Raw genomic sequence first — 19,187 nt, forward strand, 5'->3', positions numbered from 1 at the left:
CACAACATTTAGGTCTGTTGTAGGGGAGAAAAAGAAAGTCTAGTCTGGAGCACTAGAATAGTGTATCACAGGACTTTTGAAGGAGATAGTTCTAGTAACTCTGTATTAGGTGAACTGGAGAGGAAAGACCAGTTAATCTGAATATTAGCCACAGATAGTTGTCTAGATTAAGTGGCAGTGGAGATGAAATGGCCAATCTGAACGCTGAATGCTTTTTAGAGAAGGAGTTGACATTAGTAATCAAAGCTGATAAAAATCCACCCAGCTGATTTGGGATAATTGACAGGGATGCTTGCCACAGGGAGCAAGGCTGTGGCCTTAGTTCATTCGGAAGTGGGGAATCTTGCTATGAAAAAGATGCTGGACTTCTCTGTAAAGAGCCTCTAGCTGCCACCTGTTTCTATGACTTGGTCCAAACTGCTTCCCATCACTGGGACTATGAGAAGTCTACATATCTGCCATATGTTTCCTCTCTCCTCTTCTTATAGTGTTTCCCTGCTTGCTTATCCTTGGTGCCCCCCTTCACAGCCCCCACTTATCTCAGATCCATCACACAATCACAGTCAACAGTAAATTACATGTCTGCCGTGTCAGGTACTGTAGGTAGATACTGAGCCTACAAAATAAGACAGATCCTATCCTTATGGTCCATTTTGTCTGATGGGGAAGGTGAACAGTTAAACAGAGGAGCATTGGATACTATGGGAGCACAAAGGGGGGTCTCTGTCCCAGGACCACAAACCAGAAAATATTCTTAAAGGAAGTGACAAATTGAGTCCTAAAGTATGAGGTATGAAAAGCCACACAAAAAGACAGGAGAATAATTTTCAGGGTAGATGTGACATGTGCCAGAAAAAGGACGATTTGTTTGAGGAACTAAAAGTGACCTCTGTGCTGCTGTGGCATAGAGTGTGGGGAGAGGAAATGGGGAAGGAGACAATGAGAATGCAGAGGCTGTCGGGGGCCTGATCAAGAAGGAACATGAACACCTGCTCTGAGGAGAGTGGACAACAGGAAGCCACTGCAGGGTTTAGTAACCAGGAGAGACACAGATTGTGCTGTAGTAAAATCACTCTGCCTGCTGTGTGGAAAAAGGATGGCTGGTACCAGAAGGAAGGTAACTAGACCAGTAGGAGGCTGTTACTGTAATGGTGTTTGTGAGGATGGAGAAAAATGAATGGAATTAAGAGGAGATGGAATCAGCAGGACCTGGGGATTAGTGTGTAGGAAGTGAGGAAGAAGGGACTCTAGGTTTTGAGTATGGGAACAGGTTAAGGAAGACTTTTGATTTTCTGGTTTGATGGTGTCATTCAGTGAGTTAGGGAATATAATTTTGAGGGGGGAGAGACAGGAGCTCAGCTTTTGAGACGTTGACTTTGGAGCACCTTTGGAACAGCCACGTGGGGATGCGCAACAAACAATTAAATTTGTGGGTTTGGAGGCCTGAAGAGAGGCCTGGGCTAGAGACAAATTTGAGAATCATCAACAAGCAGATGGTAGCACAGGTCATGTGATGGATAAGATCGTCCCATATCTTGCTTGTTAAAAACACTGAAAGGCAGGAAACTAAGGAGACAAAAGGCATACTCCCAACAAGTAACTGAGAGAGAACAGCAAGAGAAATGGAAGAAAAGTCAGGAGAGTGTGTTACAGAAGCCAGGTTAAAGAGTATTTGAAGAAGAAAGAAATAGTCAAGGGTGTCATATGCTGCCAATGAGTCAAACAAAATAAGGAATAAAAAGTGACTGCTGAATTTAGCAATAAGATGGTTGGAGACTTTCACAAGAGCATTTCCAATGAAGAGCAGAAAACCGATTGCTTCCTAGACCCCATCCCATGGGGTGGTGAACAGTCTTCAAGTGTATCTAGCTTCCTTTGGGAGTAGGAAAAGGTAAGAGTTTTAGAGGATGGAAAGAATTGTTATTTTATCAGAAATTTATTTTTAAAGCATTTTACTCTTTATCTCATGTTGTTTTTAATCACTTGACTGTGTTATCTTTAAAAAACTACTGAGTTCAAAATATGTAATTTTTTTGTACAGTGTTAGAGGGATTTTAAAAGGAAAGAAAAACTCCATAGACACAATTCTCCTTTCCAGTTTTTTCTGTATCTACATTTCCCATAGTGTGTATTATGTTTATACACGTGAAGATACATATATATATGTTTATTGTTCCACCATTTTACTTTAATAAGTATTTCATGTTGACAAATAATCTTTATATCACTTTCAAGTTGGCTTATCTTTAATTCTCTTCGCCATTTCTGTCTCCATTTAATCACTATTTTAAATAGCATGGTTATGTGTATTATTATACATTTGCCTTTTTTCTTCTTATTAGTTATTTTATTGCAGTAAATTCATTGGTATTAATTATTCAGTAAAAGGGTCCAAACATTTTTATGGCTCTTGATCTGTATCGCCAAACTGCCTTCTTGAAGAGTTTGAGCGCCAAATCTAAAGGGCACGTTTGTGTTCACTCTCCTTTTCACGCACTCTCTCTAACCATTGAAAGTACATCCCCTCACCTTGGCTTCTATGGCTCGCAGCCTCTTGATTTTCCTCCTCCCTCTCTGGCTTCTCAGCCTCCTCTTAAGGCTCCCAGGCCTCTGCTGGTTCCTCGCAAGTTTTTAGGCTTCTGCGCAGAATGATTCTCCTCTTCCTCTCCACCTTCTCCCTGGCTCGTCGTATCCAGACCCCAGGTTCCTGCCCACAGTCTTCTGTATCTGTCTTCACTGCAGGCATGTCTCCAATCTGTATCCATATTCCCTCTTCTAGGACTACCATCCACTTGCCCATTTGCCCCAACCAGAAATCCAGGTGTCACTCATTTTTCCTTTCTCTCCCTCACCTGCCACATCTAATAAATGGCAAATCTTATCAGTATTGTCTTCTCAATATCTCTAGAATCCATTCCTCCTTTCCATCCCCACTACCCTATTATATTCACTGTTGTTTTGTACGTGGGTCATCACAATAGTCTCTACTAGTTTCCCTGCCACACTGTGTCCAAATGATTCTTCTAAAGCACATTCTCTCTTTTGCCTCCAGAGTTTTACCTTTCTTACTTATTAAGTCATCCAACACCCTCCCCGCTACATACACACACACAGGCAAGCATGCACACACCCCTACCTTTACGTTTGCCTACCTTGTACCTATTCATCCATCCAGCCGCATATGACTTACTGTTAGTGTAATGTAATCACTTGTTAACTTATCCTCATTTCTCACTAAATTGTAAGCTCCTCAGGGGCAGGGATTATGTCCCACTGTAGCCCTAGTGCCTGCCAAAGTGCCTGGTGCCTATTGAATGATTTTTTAAAAAAAAAAACCTTTATAAGCTGTGTCTGCCCAGGGCCATACTAAAAGTTGAAAAAGTGAAAAACTCACTTAAACAGGTTGTTTGTCTACCCCTGTAGACCAAAATCTATAATAGGTCATTTCCTTGAACATGAATAAAAAAAGGATATGACTTCTTTTTAAAGTTTTATTTCCAAGGAGAAGATAGCTGCTCTGCTGTAGAATTCAAGCTGAAAACCTTGCTTGCAGTACTTTCTTTACTGGTAGATTTTTTCCCCTCCACATTCTGCTACTATCATGAACATTTTAATAGTTTTTTATTATTATATTTGTGCTAAGTCCCAAATTAGGGGAAAGTAAGCAGAAGGAAATCCCAGAGGAGGCAGTAAAGGAGGGCACTTCTCCGAGAGAGGGACATAAGGAGGAGGACTCACAGCAGAAACGAGACATGAAGGGTGAAGAACAGCAGCGGACCCTGAAGCCCGAGGAGGCTGTGAGGCTTAGTGAGGAGCTGAGCCGTATGAATCCGAGCCTCCCTCAGTCTCAGAGCTCTGGGAACAGCTCAGATGACAGTAGCGCCCAGGTAGGTGCCGTAAACACGTGCTCCGACTGGGTCCATTTCCTCTGATCAGCTGAGGATGTCAGCTTAATTTTTATATCATTATTAACATATATCTGTTGGCCAATATCATAACCATGACCTGAATGTTAGTACAGTAGCAGCCCCCCAGAATACATACATATATATATATATACACCAAAATCTCCACTAAGCCCATCACTTGCGCTTTATTGTAAAGGGTTCTTGGGCTCCATCTAGGCTCAACAGGAAAGTGTGCTGAGTGATTGTCAGTGTCTGACCCGGGCAGGTGGGATAGGGAATGGCAGGATTTATGCCACATTTTCTCTTCCTGGTACGTAGCCTAGATATACCAAATACTTTGTTTAGGTGGGGGAAAGACCACTGGCTTGGAATTATTTTAAATATGGCTATTGCTAGGAGAACTAAAAGGAGTGACTACCAGCCACACCTCCGTCCTTATACCTCAATTTTACAGGTTCCCTCTGTACAAATTAAGGTTTCCCTACACACACCTTTCTAGGAATTATTTTGAGATCCACAGAGGGAGGCTTTGTACCCACAAGTAAACCAACTTCAAAAGACTGATAATAATATATCTGAGAAGTGATTCAAGTATACATTTCAAAAACAAGAAGACTATGAGTAAAAGAAGTCAAAAATATATTTGAAAAGAGGTTTGGATATAGAGCAAAAACTAGGCAAAAGTCATAATGAATGGAAAATGCATACCTGAAAGGAGATTCAGATACATTTGAATGAGAAAGGGCGTCCCTGGATTTGTTCAGAAGACCAAAAGGAAGTATGATACTGGATATTCAAAAAGAGGTTAATTTGACACCTCCCAGACAATCCCTTTATTAGACAGTGATTCAGTGTGGGAGGCTTGGACAGAGGCTAAACACCATGGTCAGAAAGATGAGAAAATCTTTGCCTATGAGCTTAAAATGATCAGGTACTTTTAGAATAATGAAATTTAGAGTATGAGAATTCACACCGTGGTTAATTTATTAATTTTCTCTAATTTACCCTTTCCCATTTTTGAAGAATTATTTCTCAATACTCAGGGAGGGGGAGGTGAAAAACTATGACATATAAAAATCCTATGGGAAATCTGGGAGAATAGCCACTTTGTGAAAGGACAAATTTATATACGACTTAGCCTCTTAAGGTTTCCTGAATTCTTGCATAGTTTGGTAATTTTTTTCCATAATAATGACTTTGAATTATTGAAAAAAGTATGTTATTCTTATTCATTCATTCAGCCAGTAATTAATCGAGTATCTTTGATGTGCCAGGCCCTGTGTTAAGGTAGATACAGCAGTAAACGAGATAGATGTGGGCCTCATGGGAAAAAAAAATGACATATTTGTATTTAGAAATTAACATTTCCAGAAACACTCACACACAATTTTGTTTACTTCTTCAAGCAAGCAAGGAAGAAAATGCACTTTAGGCAGCTCTTTCCTGCAATATGCTGCGCAGTAATCATTTCAGAACCCCTTTCTGTGTATAGGGTTCTTTGATCTACTGATGGCTATCGATTTTTCTACTTTTTAGTTCTTGTGTGTAGTTTTTAGTCTTCGCCCCTGTTGCAGATTATAATGCTAGTACTTTGCTGCTATCCATGTGTGCTGTGTCTTATTAGTCTCATCATGTGAAAATTGAACCAGCTGTAGGCTGAGACCAGATACCAAACTTTAAAGAATTCTCATAAATGGCAAATACATAGGAAAAAACTCTGAGAGCCTCTATTTTGAGTAAGTATGTGAGCTATATTGCTCATACGTATTTTGTGATATCAATCGTGGCTGCTGATTGCTTTGGGGGGCTTAATTTTTGCTGTTCAACAGTAATCCAGGTGAGGTTCCAGTACCTGAATTCTAGATATTACTTTCCCACTGTTTTTGAAACAAGTTTAACTACCATTAACTATCTTAACTTCGTAGGTTTAAAATGTATTTCTTGTTTTTTCATAACATTATTGAATATTTATTATGCTCTAGGTGCTGTACTAAATACCCTGTGTATATTAAGCAATACGATGACTCAAGAACATGATTGCTCCCACTTTATAGATGAGGAAACTGAGGCTTTAGATAGGTTAAATAATTTGCCTCAAATGACACTTTGTGGTGGAACCTAGGTCTGTCTGCCTTACAGCCTGACCTTTTAACAGCCATGTCATCTGCTTCCACTTGCTGGGAAATTCAAAGAAAGCATATGTTCTCACGTCAAGCTAATTTCCTAAGGAAAGCTGGCAAGCTGGCTCCTGAAGGCCCTCCTAGGGTGTCTGTCACAGATTTGGTAAATTTATTTGGGATTTAGCCACTAGGCTTGCAGTCTCCAAAACTTTGATGTAATAGCCCTCCTAGAACAGATCTGAATCTTAGGGATAAACTTACATTAAACCAAACATTCAAGACTGTTGGTAAAATCCAAATGTCAATTAGTTATTCTTCTGTAATAGTTGATAAATATCATTTGAGCATGGTTAGACGAACAGTGCATTTACTCGTAGAGAGCTAAGAAAGACAAGTCAAAATCCGAATGACGTTTGATGAGTAGGGAGCCGGAACAAGCAGACTTAGTTTGATGACTCACATATTCACAGATTTTGATAGCCTCTTCCACCCACATGGACTGGATGAGAGTATCTAAAGCCAGTCGTCTTTAACTTTCCACAATAGGAATGATCTTGTCATTGAAACCTGTATATGAACTTGGTTCATGTTAAACTTTAATTTTATTTAAATAATCTTTTTCATTTTAAAAGCTAGGTTTTAAGCCTATAAAATTAAGATAATAACTTGTTTTATTTTAATTCTTAAGGAATCTTTCAGATGGAAGAGATATTAGGCACCATCTGCTCTCATGCCTGTAATTTGCAGATGAGTAAACTGAGACTCAGAGAGGATCACTGACATAGTAAACCTGTTCATTGATTCCCAAAAGACCCCTATGTACTTTGTGCTCTTACATGATTCCCAGTAGCCTGTATGAGTCTTCATGCCTCTGCAATAACTTCCCGGGGGGAAGTAATCAATGGGTGGAAAAAAACAGAGATCTTTACGTTGACCGCTTGACTGGCTAACTGGGAGCTTCTTTAGCAGTTGCCTTTCTTGGAAAGTAATTTGCATGTCTACTCTGGCAAAGTGATTGGACTGGAAAACATAAGCAGGAAGAACTGCCATTCTGGCTTTCTTCATCTTCAAAGCAGGCTAAAACTTCTGTACCTTTGTCCCATTGGTATAAATGGGGGCTTCTCTTGTTTTCCCTGTTTTGGTATGTTAAATGGCTGTATAGGCTGGTGATTACTAATTGTTAAAAGCTTCTGTATAATGGTTAAATAAGAAGGAGGGAGGATTGAGGCTTTCCAGGCATCAGGAAATCTCTTGTTTTCAGATGGAAGAGCACAGTGTAAAGTTAGGTAGCCTCAGCCGCGCTGGGTAATGTAACTAAGTGCTTATTGCGTAGTAGGCACCGTGCTCAGTGCTTACATGTGCTACCTTACTTACCCTTTAGCTCCATCCAGTAGTTATCACTGTATCCACATTGTACGATGAGGAAAATGAAATGCAGAAAGATTAAGTAACCTTTCCAAGATCACCCAACTAAGTAAGTGAGTGTTGAAACCCAAATGTATCTAATTCCAAAGCTAAGGTTCTTAAGCATTACCGTATAAATACATTAAATTACATTAATACATATAATTACATTAAGGAACTTTCTCTAGGGATCTTAGAGACTTGCAGCTCTAAGACAAGCAGATTAGATTTAGACTGCCTTTCTGACTAAACCGAGATAGGAACTGAAGGGCTAACAGGACGTGGGGAATTCTGTGTGGCAGTTCTGTTGTGAGCAAGATAAGCTAGAATAATGACGTGGGTTTTTCAGAAGGTCTTGGACAGGAAGCACACTGGACCAGGAGTCAGGAAAGTCTAAGCATCTTATCTTATCTATTCAACTGGATACGGTCGAATTTTTTGTCTACTCAGCACGCCTGCGTGTGCCTACCCTTTAGAAAATCTAAGTGATTCCTTTTTGGTCACGGTAGTTTTATTGTGCAGGAGGGACCTGACAAGAGAGTGTGTTGTTGAGGAATAACTGAAGAATCATCAGGTAGTGAAAGGAAAGTGATGAGGAAGGCTAGGGATATACCATCTCCTGCTAGATGTTCTCTTCCCCTTTGCCAACACACACCACGCCACGCGCACACACACACACACACAAACACACCCACTCTCCTTCTTCCCATATGGACTCTTTGAACTCCACTTTTAAAGCATGTTTTACTCTAAAACTGTCTGTGCTTCTGTTCTCCTTCATTGATATGAAAAATAAGAAAGTCAATTTTCTACACTTAACTTGCTTTTGTTCACCTAATTTCTTTCATATTTTGACTCTAATATAACAGGAGTCAAATTGTATGAACATGTACAGCTAGCTGTAAATGTAAAAGAGTAACATGTTGTAGGTGAGCCAACTCTGAAAATATTTCCATGTGAATATTCACATTCTGACAGTTCTAGTTCTGACAGCCGAAATCCACGTTTTACCAACATTCTTTCAAATTGTCCATATTTCACTTGTAAAACTTTTGCTTTAGTATCCATCATCTGGAGAAAAACTGAAACACCAGCAGCAAGAAACACTTCACCAGAATTTGCACCGGCTCCAGGTTCTATACAACTCAGCTGAAAAAGAGCTTCGATACGAGCGAGGAAAGAACTTGGACTTAAAGCAGCACAATAGCTTACTTCAGGAAGAAAACATTAAGGTAACCCCCAACGGGTATATCCTTTATTGAAGGGTCTCAATTGCTCAGTTGAACCTGGGGATAAGCGAGTCAAAGTTCCTCGGCTTGATAGTTCATAATAGAGTCCCCAGGGGAGTGGGCTATGTGAACTATCTGGTAACTCCCTCCTTTAATTTTTCCCTACCAAGTAGGTACACAGCTCGGTTGTTTCTCTATTATTGAAGGGGTGTGTGTGCTGTCAGCCTGTAAATATGAAGTTTTTCAGTTACGCGGTCTTAAATCATTCCTAGAACTTTTAGTACTTACTAAATGTCAATGACCTAAACCAGATCTCTGGTGATACTGCCCTAATTCTATCTCTGGACATATTTATCCCTAATAGATGCATTCATTATTACTGGTTGGTTGAATCAAGTATCAGCTGCACCAAGGTGCAAATCATGAGAGAAAAGTTGTTCTTCCTGACATGAGTGCCTCTAAAAGTTAGGGGAACATTCAGCCAGACGTGCTTGTTTTAAAATAAGCTATGTAGAACTGCCATCCACAGATTCATCTAAATTTTATGAACCACATAAACGTTCAGAATGAACCACCATGCAAAACAGAATTTTTCTTTTAATTATAATCTGTGAGGTACCTAGTTTCTATAAGCCCCTATCCAGGGTTCTGGAATTCAGCATTCAACAAATATTTATTGAGCATCAGTCCTACACCAGGCAGGCAATCTCATCAATACTGAGGGTTCAATGATAGGCAAAACAGACACAATTCTTATTTCATGGTGCAGGGGTCAGCACACTTTGGCTTATGGGTCAAATCCTGCCTGCCTTCTATTTTTGTAAATAAGGTTTTATTGGCACACAGCCATACCTGCTTATTTACGTATTATTGATGGCTGCTTCTGCATTACAACAGCAGATTTAAGTAGTTCCAACAGAGACCATACAGACCACAAAGGCTAAAATATTTACTACCTGGCCCTTTATATGAAAAGTTTGCCACCCCTGGTGCAGCAGGATCAATGACCTTATTCAAAAAATGACATAAAAATGGACTAAAAAAAGTTCTCTACTTTTTAAGAACTCACAGTCTAGTAGGAAAGACAAAGAGGAAAACAAATAGTCATTTATCTCAAAACTGCATGGGAAGCCCTTCTAAGAAGTTCTAGCATCCAGGATTATGTGGATAAACTTCTTCCCTATCCCCACCCTTTATGGTTTTTTGAATGTTGATCACATTCCCTCAAGCCTTTGTAGTTTTTTTTTTTAATTAATTTTTTTTTTTTTTTTGCCAGAGGTAGAGGGGAGGTAATTTGATTGATTGATTGATTAAGTGGAGGTACTGGGGATTGAACCCAGGACCTCATGCATGCTAAGCACACACTCTACCACTGAGCTATACCTTCCCCACAAGCCTTTGTAGTTTTAAATTAAATTCCAAATCACATTTCCCTGTAGGACAGCCTCCTACTTTTCCCTTCAAACAGATTTCTTAGATCATTTTAACTGTCCACTCTGAGCGTACTCAAACAATGCTACATCTTTTTCAAGGTGCAATGACCAGAAGAGCAACCAGTCATTACCTTTTATATATGGTTGGCACCCTATAAATAGTTGTCAAATTAATGAATGAGTATAGCTTGATAAAAGGAGAAGACATTTTTCATTCTGTTTTGAATCTCTTTCATGGTGGGGTAAAATATTGGCCACTTTAGTAATGAGATATCAGTCTTTTGGCTTGTCCCTTAAGCCAGGTACCTAAGCAGAGTCATATGCAATAGCCAATGGCCTTATAGTGACAGTTTGTCCACTTTATCTCATGTTAACCTCCCAACTCTGAAGGCTTAGCATTTTATAGATGAGAAAACTGTTCAAGATGGCAAAGCTAACAAGTTGTAGAGTCAGAATTTAAACCTAGGTCAGTTTCTGCCTTTCCTGTGTAGAATTATCTTTCCATATTAGCCCTTTCCTCAATTTGGGGTCATTTTGGAACCTCATCTTTGCAAACTTAGAGCTTATTTCTTAAAATACACTCAGAGATGTTCAAACTTTGTGTCTATGGGTAATTTTAGGCATACTTATAAGACCGGTTAAGAATCCAGAATACTAATTTGTTGCTTTTAAACCATTTTATTGTAAAGTGTAATACTCAGAAAGTACATAAAGCATAAATATATAGTTTAACAAAATTGTTGGAAAGTGATTACCCATGTAACCACCCTAGATGCACATGTTGTTGACCACAGCAGTGTTTGCTCCAGTGTTGTTGTCTTATTTCATCACTACCAGCATTGCCAAAATGCTAAGCATTGTTTCTGGGATCAGTGATCATAGGTCTCAGAGGCCTGTGTCTTTCTTGGCCTATGGAGTAAGTGGATAATGTATTATGAAGCCTATGAGCACTTTCTGTTTATAATAAGTTTCATAATCCTGAACAAATCCAATACACCAAATATTCCAACATTCAGTTTCTCCTTTGATGTCTTTGTTTCTTCTTCTACTCATAGTAAACTCTAAATTGAAACCAACGTGACAGGAGTCAGTGGAAGAAGGAGGAAGACAAGATGATTTTAATCATACAAGGCCATATGTTCCCGGAGTGTTGGGAAGCCACAGAAAGATTTAAGCAGGAGGAGGGTCGAGTAGTTCAATTTATGTTTTTGAATGGCTTCAGTGGAGAGAACAGATTAGAAAGGAGTAAAAATGGAAGCAGCATGACTAGTGCTATTGCTATGGCCCAGGCTAGAGGCGATGATAATCTCTACGAGGGTGGTGACACAAATGACATAAGTGGACTGATGCAAGACATGTGGAGGTAGAGTGACAGCACGTGCTGGATTGGCTCATGATGGGCAAGGAAGCTCAAGCATGACTCTCAGGTCACTGGCCTGAACAAAAGGTTGGATGGTGACATCATCTCCTGAAATCAGGAAGACTGAGAGAACGATGCTGGAGATGTGGGCACAATCAAGGAGTTTTATCTTCGCATGTATTGGCATGAAAGTGGTGTTTGAAATCATGGGAATGAACCTAGGGAGAGAAGGATTCACTGTCAAGGCCTGGAATAGTCTGATAGTACTTAGAAGTTGGGTACACTAGAGCAATCTACAAAAGAAACCAAGAAGCAACAGCAGAGAGGGAAGTGAAAAGCCAGGAGAGCTTGGTGTCACCGACTGCAAGAGAGGAGAGCTTTCTGAGATGGGGTTAGTGACTGCTTCTCACAGGCCAGGTGTCCACTGGACTTACATTGGCAATGGGGAGGGAGGTCAGTAGTGCCCTTAGCAAAAGCAGTTTCATGAAGTAGTGGGAATGAAAGCCAGCTTGGAATAGACAGGGGGAAAAAAGGATGGAAACTGTTTAGACCATGCATGTATAGAAACTCTTAGGAAAATTCCTTTGTCCAGCTGCCATCTGGCTAGACACACTTTGGCAAACCTTACTAAAACGCAGCAGCTCCAGAGAGGTAACCAGGCACGTGACATTGGTATTTATCAGCTCTTGGGGACTACACTTCTTTGAAAGCAGCTCATTCTGGCTCACGTTCACATTCTTCCCACACTTATTTTTGTCACTTGTATGTATTCCCCACCTCTAGATGAAAATTGAACTAAAGCAAGCTCGGGAGAAGTTATTAGACAGCACAAAGACGTGCTCCTCACTCACGGCAGAGTGGAAGCACTGTCAGCAGAAAATCAAGGAACTGGAGCTGGAAGTACTTAAACAGGCTCAGTGCATTAAATCACAGAACAACCTGCAGGAAAAGCTGGCTCAGGAGAAATCTAAAGTTGCTGATGGAGAGGAAAAGGTAATTATCCTCATAACAGCATGCACTGGCTATTACTACTGAAATCCTGTTTCCAGAGGGATTTTAAGAAATAGATGTGGTGCCAACTTGATAGAACTCTAGGGTTTTTCTATACCCTCCCATGCTTTCTTCTCTTTTGACTTCATCTGCTTCTACAAATCTAGGAAAGATTGTGTATTTTATAAAAACTGTGTGAACTCAAAAAGGTAGGTTTCAGTAAATGTATAACATGAACTTCAAGAGCTGACGGAGACCAAATGAATTTTGTTTTTTACTTTCAAATTTTAAGAGACTAATTCTCCTCTCCTGTTGGATTGGCTGTTTGTACGATTTCTGTAATTGTTGGAGGGATGTGTGTTGAGAAATGAACCGTTTTGAAATATTGCCCCTGCATTTTAGGTTGCCTAACACCAGGTGGCAGTAGTACGTAACACTTGCACGTTTTGATCTGTGGGTTTGTCGGAGAGTCAAATCTTCATTAAAAATAAGGCGTTTCATCAAACCACATAAAAATAAAACAAACATCAAAAAGGAGATGACGGCGATCTGAATTAAATGCAAAAACCTAGCGTTGAGCTAAAGAAGCCGGCACAAAAGAGTTCATGCTGTGTAATTTCATTTATATGAGATTCAAGAATAGACAAAAGTAAGCTACAGTGATAGGGTAGTGGGTGTCTATATGAGGGGTCTTAAATGGAAGGAGACATGAGGGAATCGCCTGTGGTGCTGGAAGTATTCTTTACCTCAGTCCGGAAAAGGTAGTTACATAGATTGAGTAGTCTTAGAGACGTACACTTTACCATATGCATGCTATTACTGCATTTTAAAAAATTATTGGTAAAATATATAGACTGGTAAAATTTAAAAATTTAAACAGTAAATTTTGGATTTGGATTTTGTGCAACAAGTACTCATATTCTAACTGCAGTTGGAATAATAAATTAGTCTACAAGCTTCAGAAGGCAATTTAGCATTCGTATCTAGTCCAGTTAAAGATGTATATGCCATAGGACCCAGCACTTCCACCACCAGGCACAAACACTAGAGAAACTATTCTAGGCACTTATGTATCAGGATACAGAAATACAAACATTTTCACAGTCACATTGTTCCAAACAGCATAAAACTGGAAACAACCCAAATGTCCCCTGACGTGAGATGGAGTAAATTGCATGTTTACATAATAGTGTTCAACACTGAAAATGAATGTAACTCTAAGTATATGCTGTAGTTCAATACAATACTGAATAAAAACCAAGTCACCGAAAACAGTAGGATTCCATTGATTCACATGTCAAAACAGTACAAAATAGCAGAAAATAAAAACCATGTCGTATCATTAAAGGAAAAAGCCAGAAAATGATGAACACAAAATTCAAGATATTGGTTTTTCTCAAGTGGGGAATGAAGGGGAAATGATCAAAGATCACAAAGTAGACTTCAAATGTTTTGGAAATGTTTTCTTTCTTAAGCTGTGTGGCAGGTTCAAAAGTTTGGCATTTGTCCTTGACAGAGAAGCCAATGGCATAATACTTTCACCAGAGGAATTAAGACTTGAATATCTTTAAGTAAGCATTTGCCCTAGGCAGAACTAAATGGGGCAGCTCGAAGGAACCTGAGCTGGCCTCAGATGACTGGCTTCCCACTGCGTTACCCTTGAATCGTTCTACATCTTCACCTCTCCTGTGGTGAGCGGGCTGTGCAGGGACCTAGGACTGCTGCAGAAAGCCTTCTCTTAGAAGAGGACTGTCATTCTCTGGCATCCACTGAATGTTTGCGGGGAACGTGGCACTAGACCACTATAAAGGCTTTGCTGCTGCGTCAGGAATACAACAGAGAGAGAACAGCTATTCCACTGAGACCTGTTCCTCCAACAAACATATTGGGCACCTACTACATTCTAGTGACAATTTTAGGAGACACAAGGGTTTATAAAAAAAAAATATGTAAACAGATTGAGAGGAGATCTAACAGAAAAAGTTTTAATGACAATTTTAACCCAACATGTAAATTCTAAAATAAAATATGTCTCTCTTTCAAAAACTCATAAACCTTATTTTTAGTTCTACCAGGGCATTAAAGAATGCACTACTGGTGCTAGGTAACTTGCTAATAGGTTTGCAAGAGACTTCTGCTTTGTTTTGAGATCTTATTCATAAATCTGGCCACACTGGGGAGAAACTAAATGCTCTCACACTTCGCTGTTAGAAGTGTAAATTGGTCTAATACCTATGGAAACAGTTTGGCATTATCCACTAAACTAACAAATAATAATAACCTTTGCCCTAGCAAATTCACATCTCATAAGGTATTCTAAAAACTTTGTTTATGATAGCAAAAGATTGGAATCAAGATAAGTGTTCCTCAGTAGGGGTTTAGTAAAATTTAGTAAAATTGTCTATCCTTACAGTGGAATGGTATGCAGCTGAAAAGAGAAGACAAGTCTATATGTTATGTATAATAGGGAAAAATCATCAAATGTATTGCTATTTTTAAAAAGCAAGGTGCATAAGTATATGTAATATGCTGTCATTTGTGTAAAAAAATGTGTGTGTGAGGGAGAACTATATGTAGTATTTGTTTATAGATACATAAATAAATCTCTGGAGGGGTACACAAGAAACTAATACCACAGGTTACCTATTTGGTGGAGGAAAATGGGGAGGAAGACAGGACAGGGATGGGAAGGAGACTTCACTGTCACTTAGTTTACACACACATACACTAAACTATGCATGTATCACACATTGCAAAAATTAATTCTGAAATGAAAATAAATCTAGTCACACTCTTTACTTTAGATGAGATTTTATGTTCGCTCTCCTGTTTGCTACTTATGTGGTTATTTCCCTAGTTGGAAAATAGGTCACACTATTCTCTTTATTTGTAAACTTTTTTCATTTAAGATTTTGGATCTGCAGCAGAAATTAGAACATGCTCATAAAGTCTGTCTCACAGACACTTGCATTTTGAGGAGGAAGCAGCTAGAGGAGAGGATAAAGGAAGCAATGGAAAATGAAGCTAAAATGAAGCAGCAGTATGAGGAGGAACAGCAGAAGAGGTAAGAGGAACAAAGATGTCATTTCCCCTTGGGCTGGCCGTGGCCCAGTCTCCCCTCAGTGTCAGTCACCACTGTGTTTCCTGTGTTCCCACTGAAGTAAGCTCAGTTGCAAAACTTCGTATATAAAGCACTTATCATTATACTGTGTTTTAGCTTCTTTATTTTCTGGTTTGCCTTTCACCCTTGAGTATGGAGTTCTTAAGGGCAGAGATTATTTCCTGTTCTGGGACACACTTGGTGCACCAGTAAACCTTCTTGAATGAATGGGTTGCCTATGAAATATGATACTCTGGGATTTGCTTTTCTAACTATACACAATTGGCACAAAATGAAGACTAGAATGAGGTCCGTGTTTTGTTATTTGTCAGCTGATTTTCCTCAAAGAAGATCCAAGTACTTTACAGACTTCTTAATCATTAACACGCAGATACAAGATAAGAGCTGTCATAGTTGTTTCTAAAATTATTTTGATTGTTATTAGGATTTTTACTTGTGGTGGAACAAGGCAGGCTGGGGTCTCGGGTGGTGAAAGAATTTACCAAAGGCCAAGGATGAGAATAGGAAGAGAATTTATTAGGTTGCGCTGCCATAGACAACAGTGGGCCACACAGACTAGAGGCGCATGTGTGAGCCCTGAGGGTGGGCTGTTGAGGTGTTTTGTGAGGGAGGGTTACATCAGGTACCACAGAAGTTTTGATTGGTTGTAGGTGAGGTAAGAAGTTTAGGGTCAGTGAAGGGCAGTGGGATATGGCTCTGTTAAAGTGGAGACATGGTCTGAAATGAACAAGTCTGAGCTATTGTGAAATTAGACATTACCTAGGGCTATTCGTAAAGAATGTGCTATATCTGTTGAGGGATCACAGGCAGATGTCTGAGAGCCCAGGGATGGGGGTCATTGGACTTTGAAGTTGGCCCCACATTACTTAGATGACCTTCTTGTAGACCCTAAACTTCAGTAACCAGTGCTTCTTATTTCTATAGCACGAATGATTCACATATATCTTGGTGGGGAGAGTATAGCTCAGCGGTAGAGTGCATGCTTTGCATGCATGGGGTCCTGGGTTCAATCCCCAGTACCTCCTCTAAGAATAAATAAACCTAATTGCCTCACCCACAAACAAAACAAAAATGATTCACACGTATCTTTTAAAAATTTGGTTCTAACTACTGAAGAGATATACAGACATTCACATAAACTATGAAGCTCCTAAACTTACTTTCATCTCTACTTGAAGGCTCTAGCATTCAGTAGGTGCTCAGTAAAGATACAGTGAATAAATGAATGTTTGAGTAAGTGAATGGGTGTATGAATGAATAATGAACAGTTAGGTGTAATAGCACAGCCATGTCTACCGGGATGGTGCTCGCCTCCTGTGCTGGTACAGCTGGATCCTGCGTGAACTGCAATTAGTACACCTTTTAAAGCGTTGCTCACAGAGCAAGAGAAAGCCCTATGGGCAAACATACAATGAGACAAAACAAAAATAATGAATGGTACTCCAACTTCTAAGTCAAGGGGCAGATAAAACTATCAGATCCAGGTTCAAGAGAAGCCGAGGACGTCTGCCACTGGGTAGGCTAGCTGACCAGAGACTCTGGTGTTAAGCTGGGGATCTTGAAAGAGCTAAGGTGTTCCGCAGTAGGCAGCCTCCTGGCTTCCTAATTAAGGAAGTCTAAATTATCTCTGGAGAAAGCAACCCCAATTGAGATATTAAGGACTCCCATATATTAAATTTAATCAAATATATGCTTATAATCAAAAAGCACCAAATAACACAAGGAAACTGATTACCATGAATGAGAGTCAGCAGAAGAAACAAACACCAGGTTTATAACCCCCCAAAATGTCGGTAATTAGAATTACAAAGACCAGGTTGTAACGCAACTGTGTGGGTTGCTTCCCCTTCTAAGTGAGGTGGCCCCTGCTCTGTCCATAGAATGTATATCTCTCTGAATAAATCTACCTTTGCTCAAAAATAAATAAATAAATAAAAGCTGTGTAAAGTTTATAAAGAAACAAAAGATGTAATCAAGGAACTGAATGGGAGAAGGGCTATTTAACTTTCCTGTAACCTGGTTTCTTATGCCTGAAGTGAGAATAGTGATAAACTGCTTTTTGTGGGTGTGAAGATTGGCTGAGAAGAAATAATGTAGAAGTAATATTTAAACTAAGTGTAGGAAAATGAAATACGTAGGGAAATTCTTTTCCTCAAAAAAGGGACTATCTAGTACACATTGTTTTATAACCTGAAGAAAGCAACCCCAATATAGATATTTAGATTATAACCTACTTTTTTCACTTAAACTAGTATAATCTGTTTACCTGCCATTAAACTTTCTTCTAGAATATTATTTTAATAATATGCCATAATTTATTTACTCAATCCTTTATTGTTGGACATTTACATTTTTCCAGTTTCTTGCCTATAAAAAGAATAGCATAATATATATCCTTGTACCCATTTTTTTTGCATATCCTTTATTTCCTTGGGATAAATTCCAGCAAGTGTAATTATAATTATCTCTGCTTATTGTAAAATTTCAAATATTAAAGAACTATATAAAATAAAAGGCATAAGTTCTTCAGAATTTTACCCTTCAGCAATAACCACTTTAAGTGGGTGCTACGTATTTCTCAAAATTTTTTCTATGCATTTGCATATGTTTTTTATTATTCTTGTTTTGCTAAAGAAAAGTTAAGTCATTTTAGCTATATTGCTTGGAATTTGCATTTTTCACCTAACAATCTAACATGGGCATCTTATTAGCCACTTAGTAGCTGCATCATCTTGGGCAAGTTTCTTATCCTCTCAGGGCCTGTCCACATCTCTCTCATAGCATCATTATGTGAATTGGATGAGTTATTAGCAGTTGGCTTGTATCAGTGTCTAGCACATAGTAAGCACTTGTATCAGTCCGGGTTCAGTCAGAGAAGTAAAACCAGAAAGAGGAAAATGTGTATAAGGAATTTGTTACAGAGATTTGGTCTTATGCAATTGTGGGAGCGGGTTACACATCTGTAAGGCTGTCGTCTGCCTCTTATGCTGAAGCTCCAAGTCTTCAGGGCAAATAGTCAAATCAGGAAGTGAGAGAGAGCTGAACCCATGAGCACAGGCTGAACCCGGGAGGCTGGACTAGAAGCCATGTCAGTCTCATTGCCTCCAGCCTTGATAGAGTAGGTGTCCTGCTTCGTCAAGGAGAAGCTGGTCCCCCTCATTAAGGAGCTAAAGAGACACATGGCCCAGGAGATGGAGAAGGTGGAGGAGGATCGGAGGGAAGGTAGAGCAGTTACAGGCCCAGCTGTGGCTCACACCAAGGCGAACAGCAGAGAAGCAACATCGGTATGAGCCACAGAAGCACCTGCTCCAACCTGCCAAGTGTAAAAGCAAAATGCTTCACTTCTACCCTCCAGATCTGGCACAAATAGATCTCTTGTAGGCTGCTCTAACCAAAAATGTGTGGAAGGAATTCCTAGCCAAGTTGACATATCATACAAAGCCATTACTACCAAGATGTTATTGTTGTTATTTTAATATTTGATGTTACTGTTGTCAGATTCATCATCCTCTTCAGTGAAGTGAAAAATGTTCATTTTGGCTAGAATATAATGTTTGGGGATTAGAGAAGTGGCAAAAAAAATGCTAGAAAGGTAAGCTAGTTCTGGTCATGCCGAGCCTAC

At 39.5% G+C, this 19,187-nt stretch overlaps 1 protein-coding gene and 1 non-coding gene across 4 annotated transcripts in view; both read left to right on the forward strand.

Moving 5' to 3' along the window:
* LOC102504444 (coiled-coil domain-containing protein 30) overlaps positions 1 to 19,187 on the forward strand; it is a 101,557-nt gene that overhangs the window by 53,501 nt on the left and 28,869 nt on the right. For all 3 annotated transcript variants that reach the window (XR_004324962.1, XM_032493985.1, XM_014566674.2), the window contains exons 9-11: positions 8,494 to 8,664; positions 12,238 to 12,447; positions 15,354 to 15,508. Coding sequence is in view for 2 of the 3 variants with exons in the window: in XM_032493985.1 (XP_032349876.1) it covers positions 8,494 to 8,664; positions 12,238 to 12,447; positions 15,354 to 15,508 (536 nt within the window). In the remaining variant the exon portion in view is untranslated. The remainder of the gene's footprint in view (positions 1 to 8,493; positions 8,665 to 12,237; positions 12,448 to 15,353; positions 15,509 to 19,187) is intronic.
* On the forward strand, positions 16,518 to 16,590 carry TRNAA-UGC. The gene has a single exon. It is a non-coding gene; the product is annotated as a tRNA-Ala (tRNA).

The sequence above is a fragment of the Camelus ferus genome, chromosome 13 (assembly GCF_009834535.1).
Source record: "Camelus ferus isolate YT-003-E chromosome 13, BCGSAC_Cfer_1.0, whole genome shotgun sequence".
Lineage (NCBI taxonomy): Eukaryota > Metazoa > Chordata > Mammalia > Artiodactyla > Camelidae > Camelus > Camelus ferus.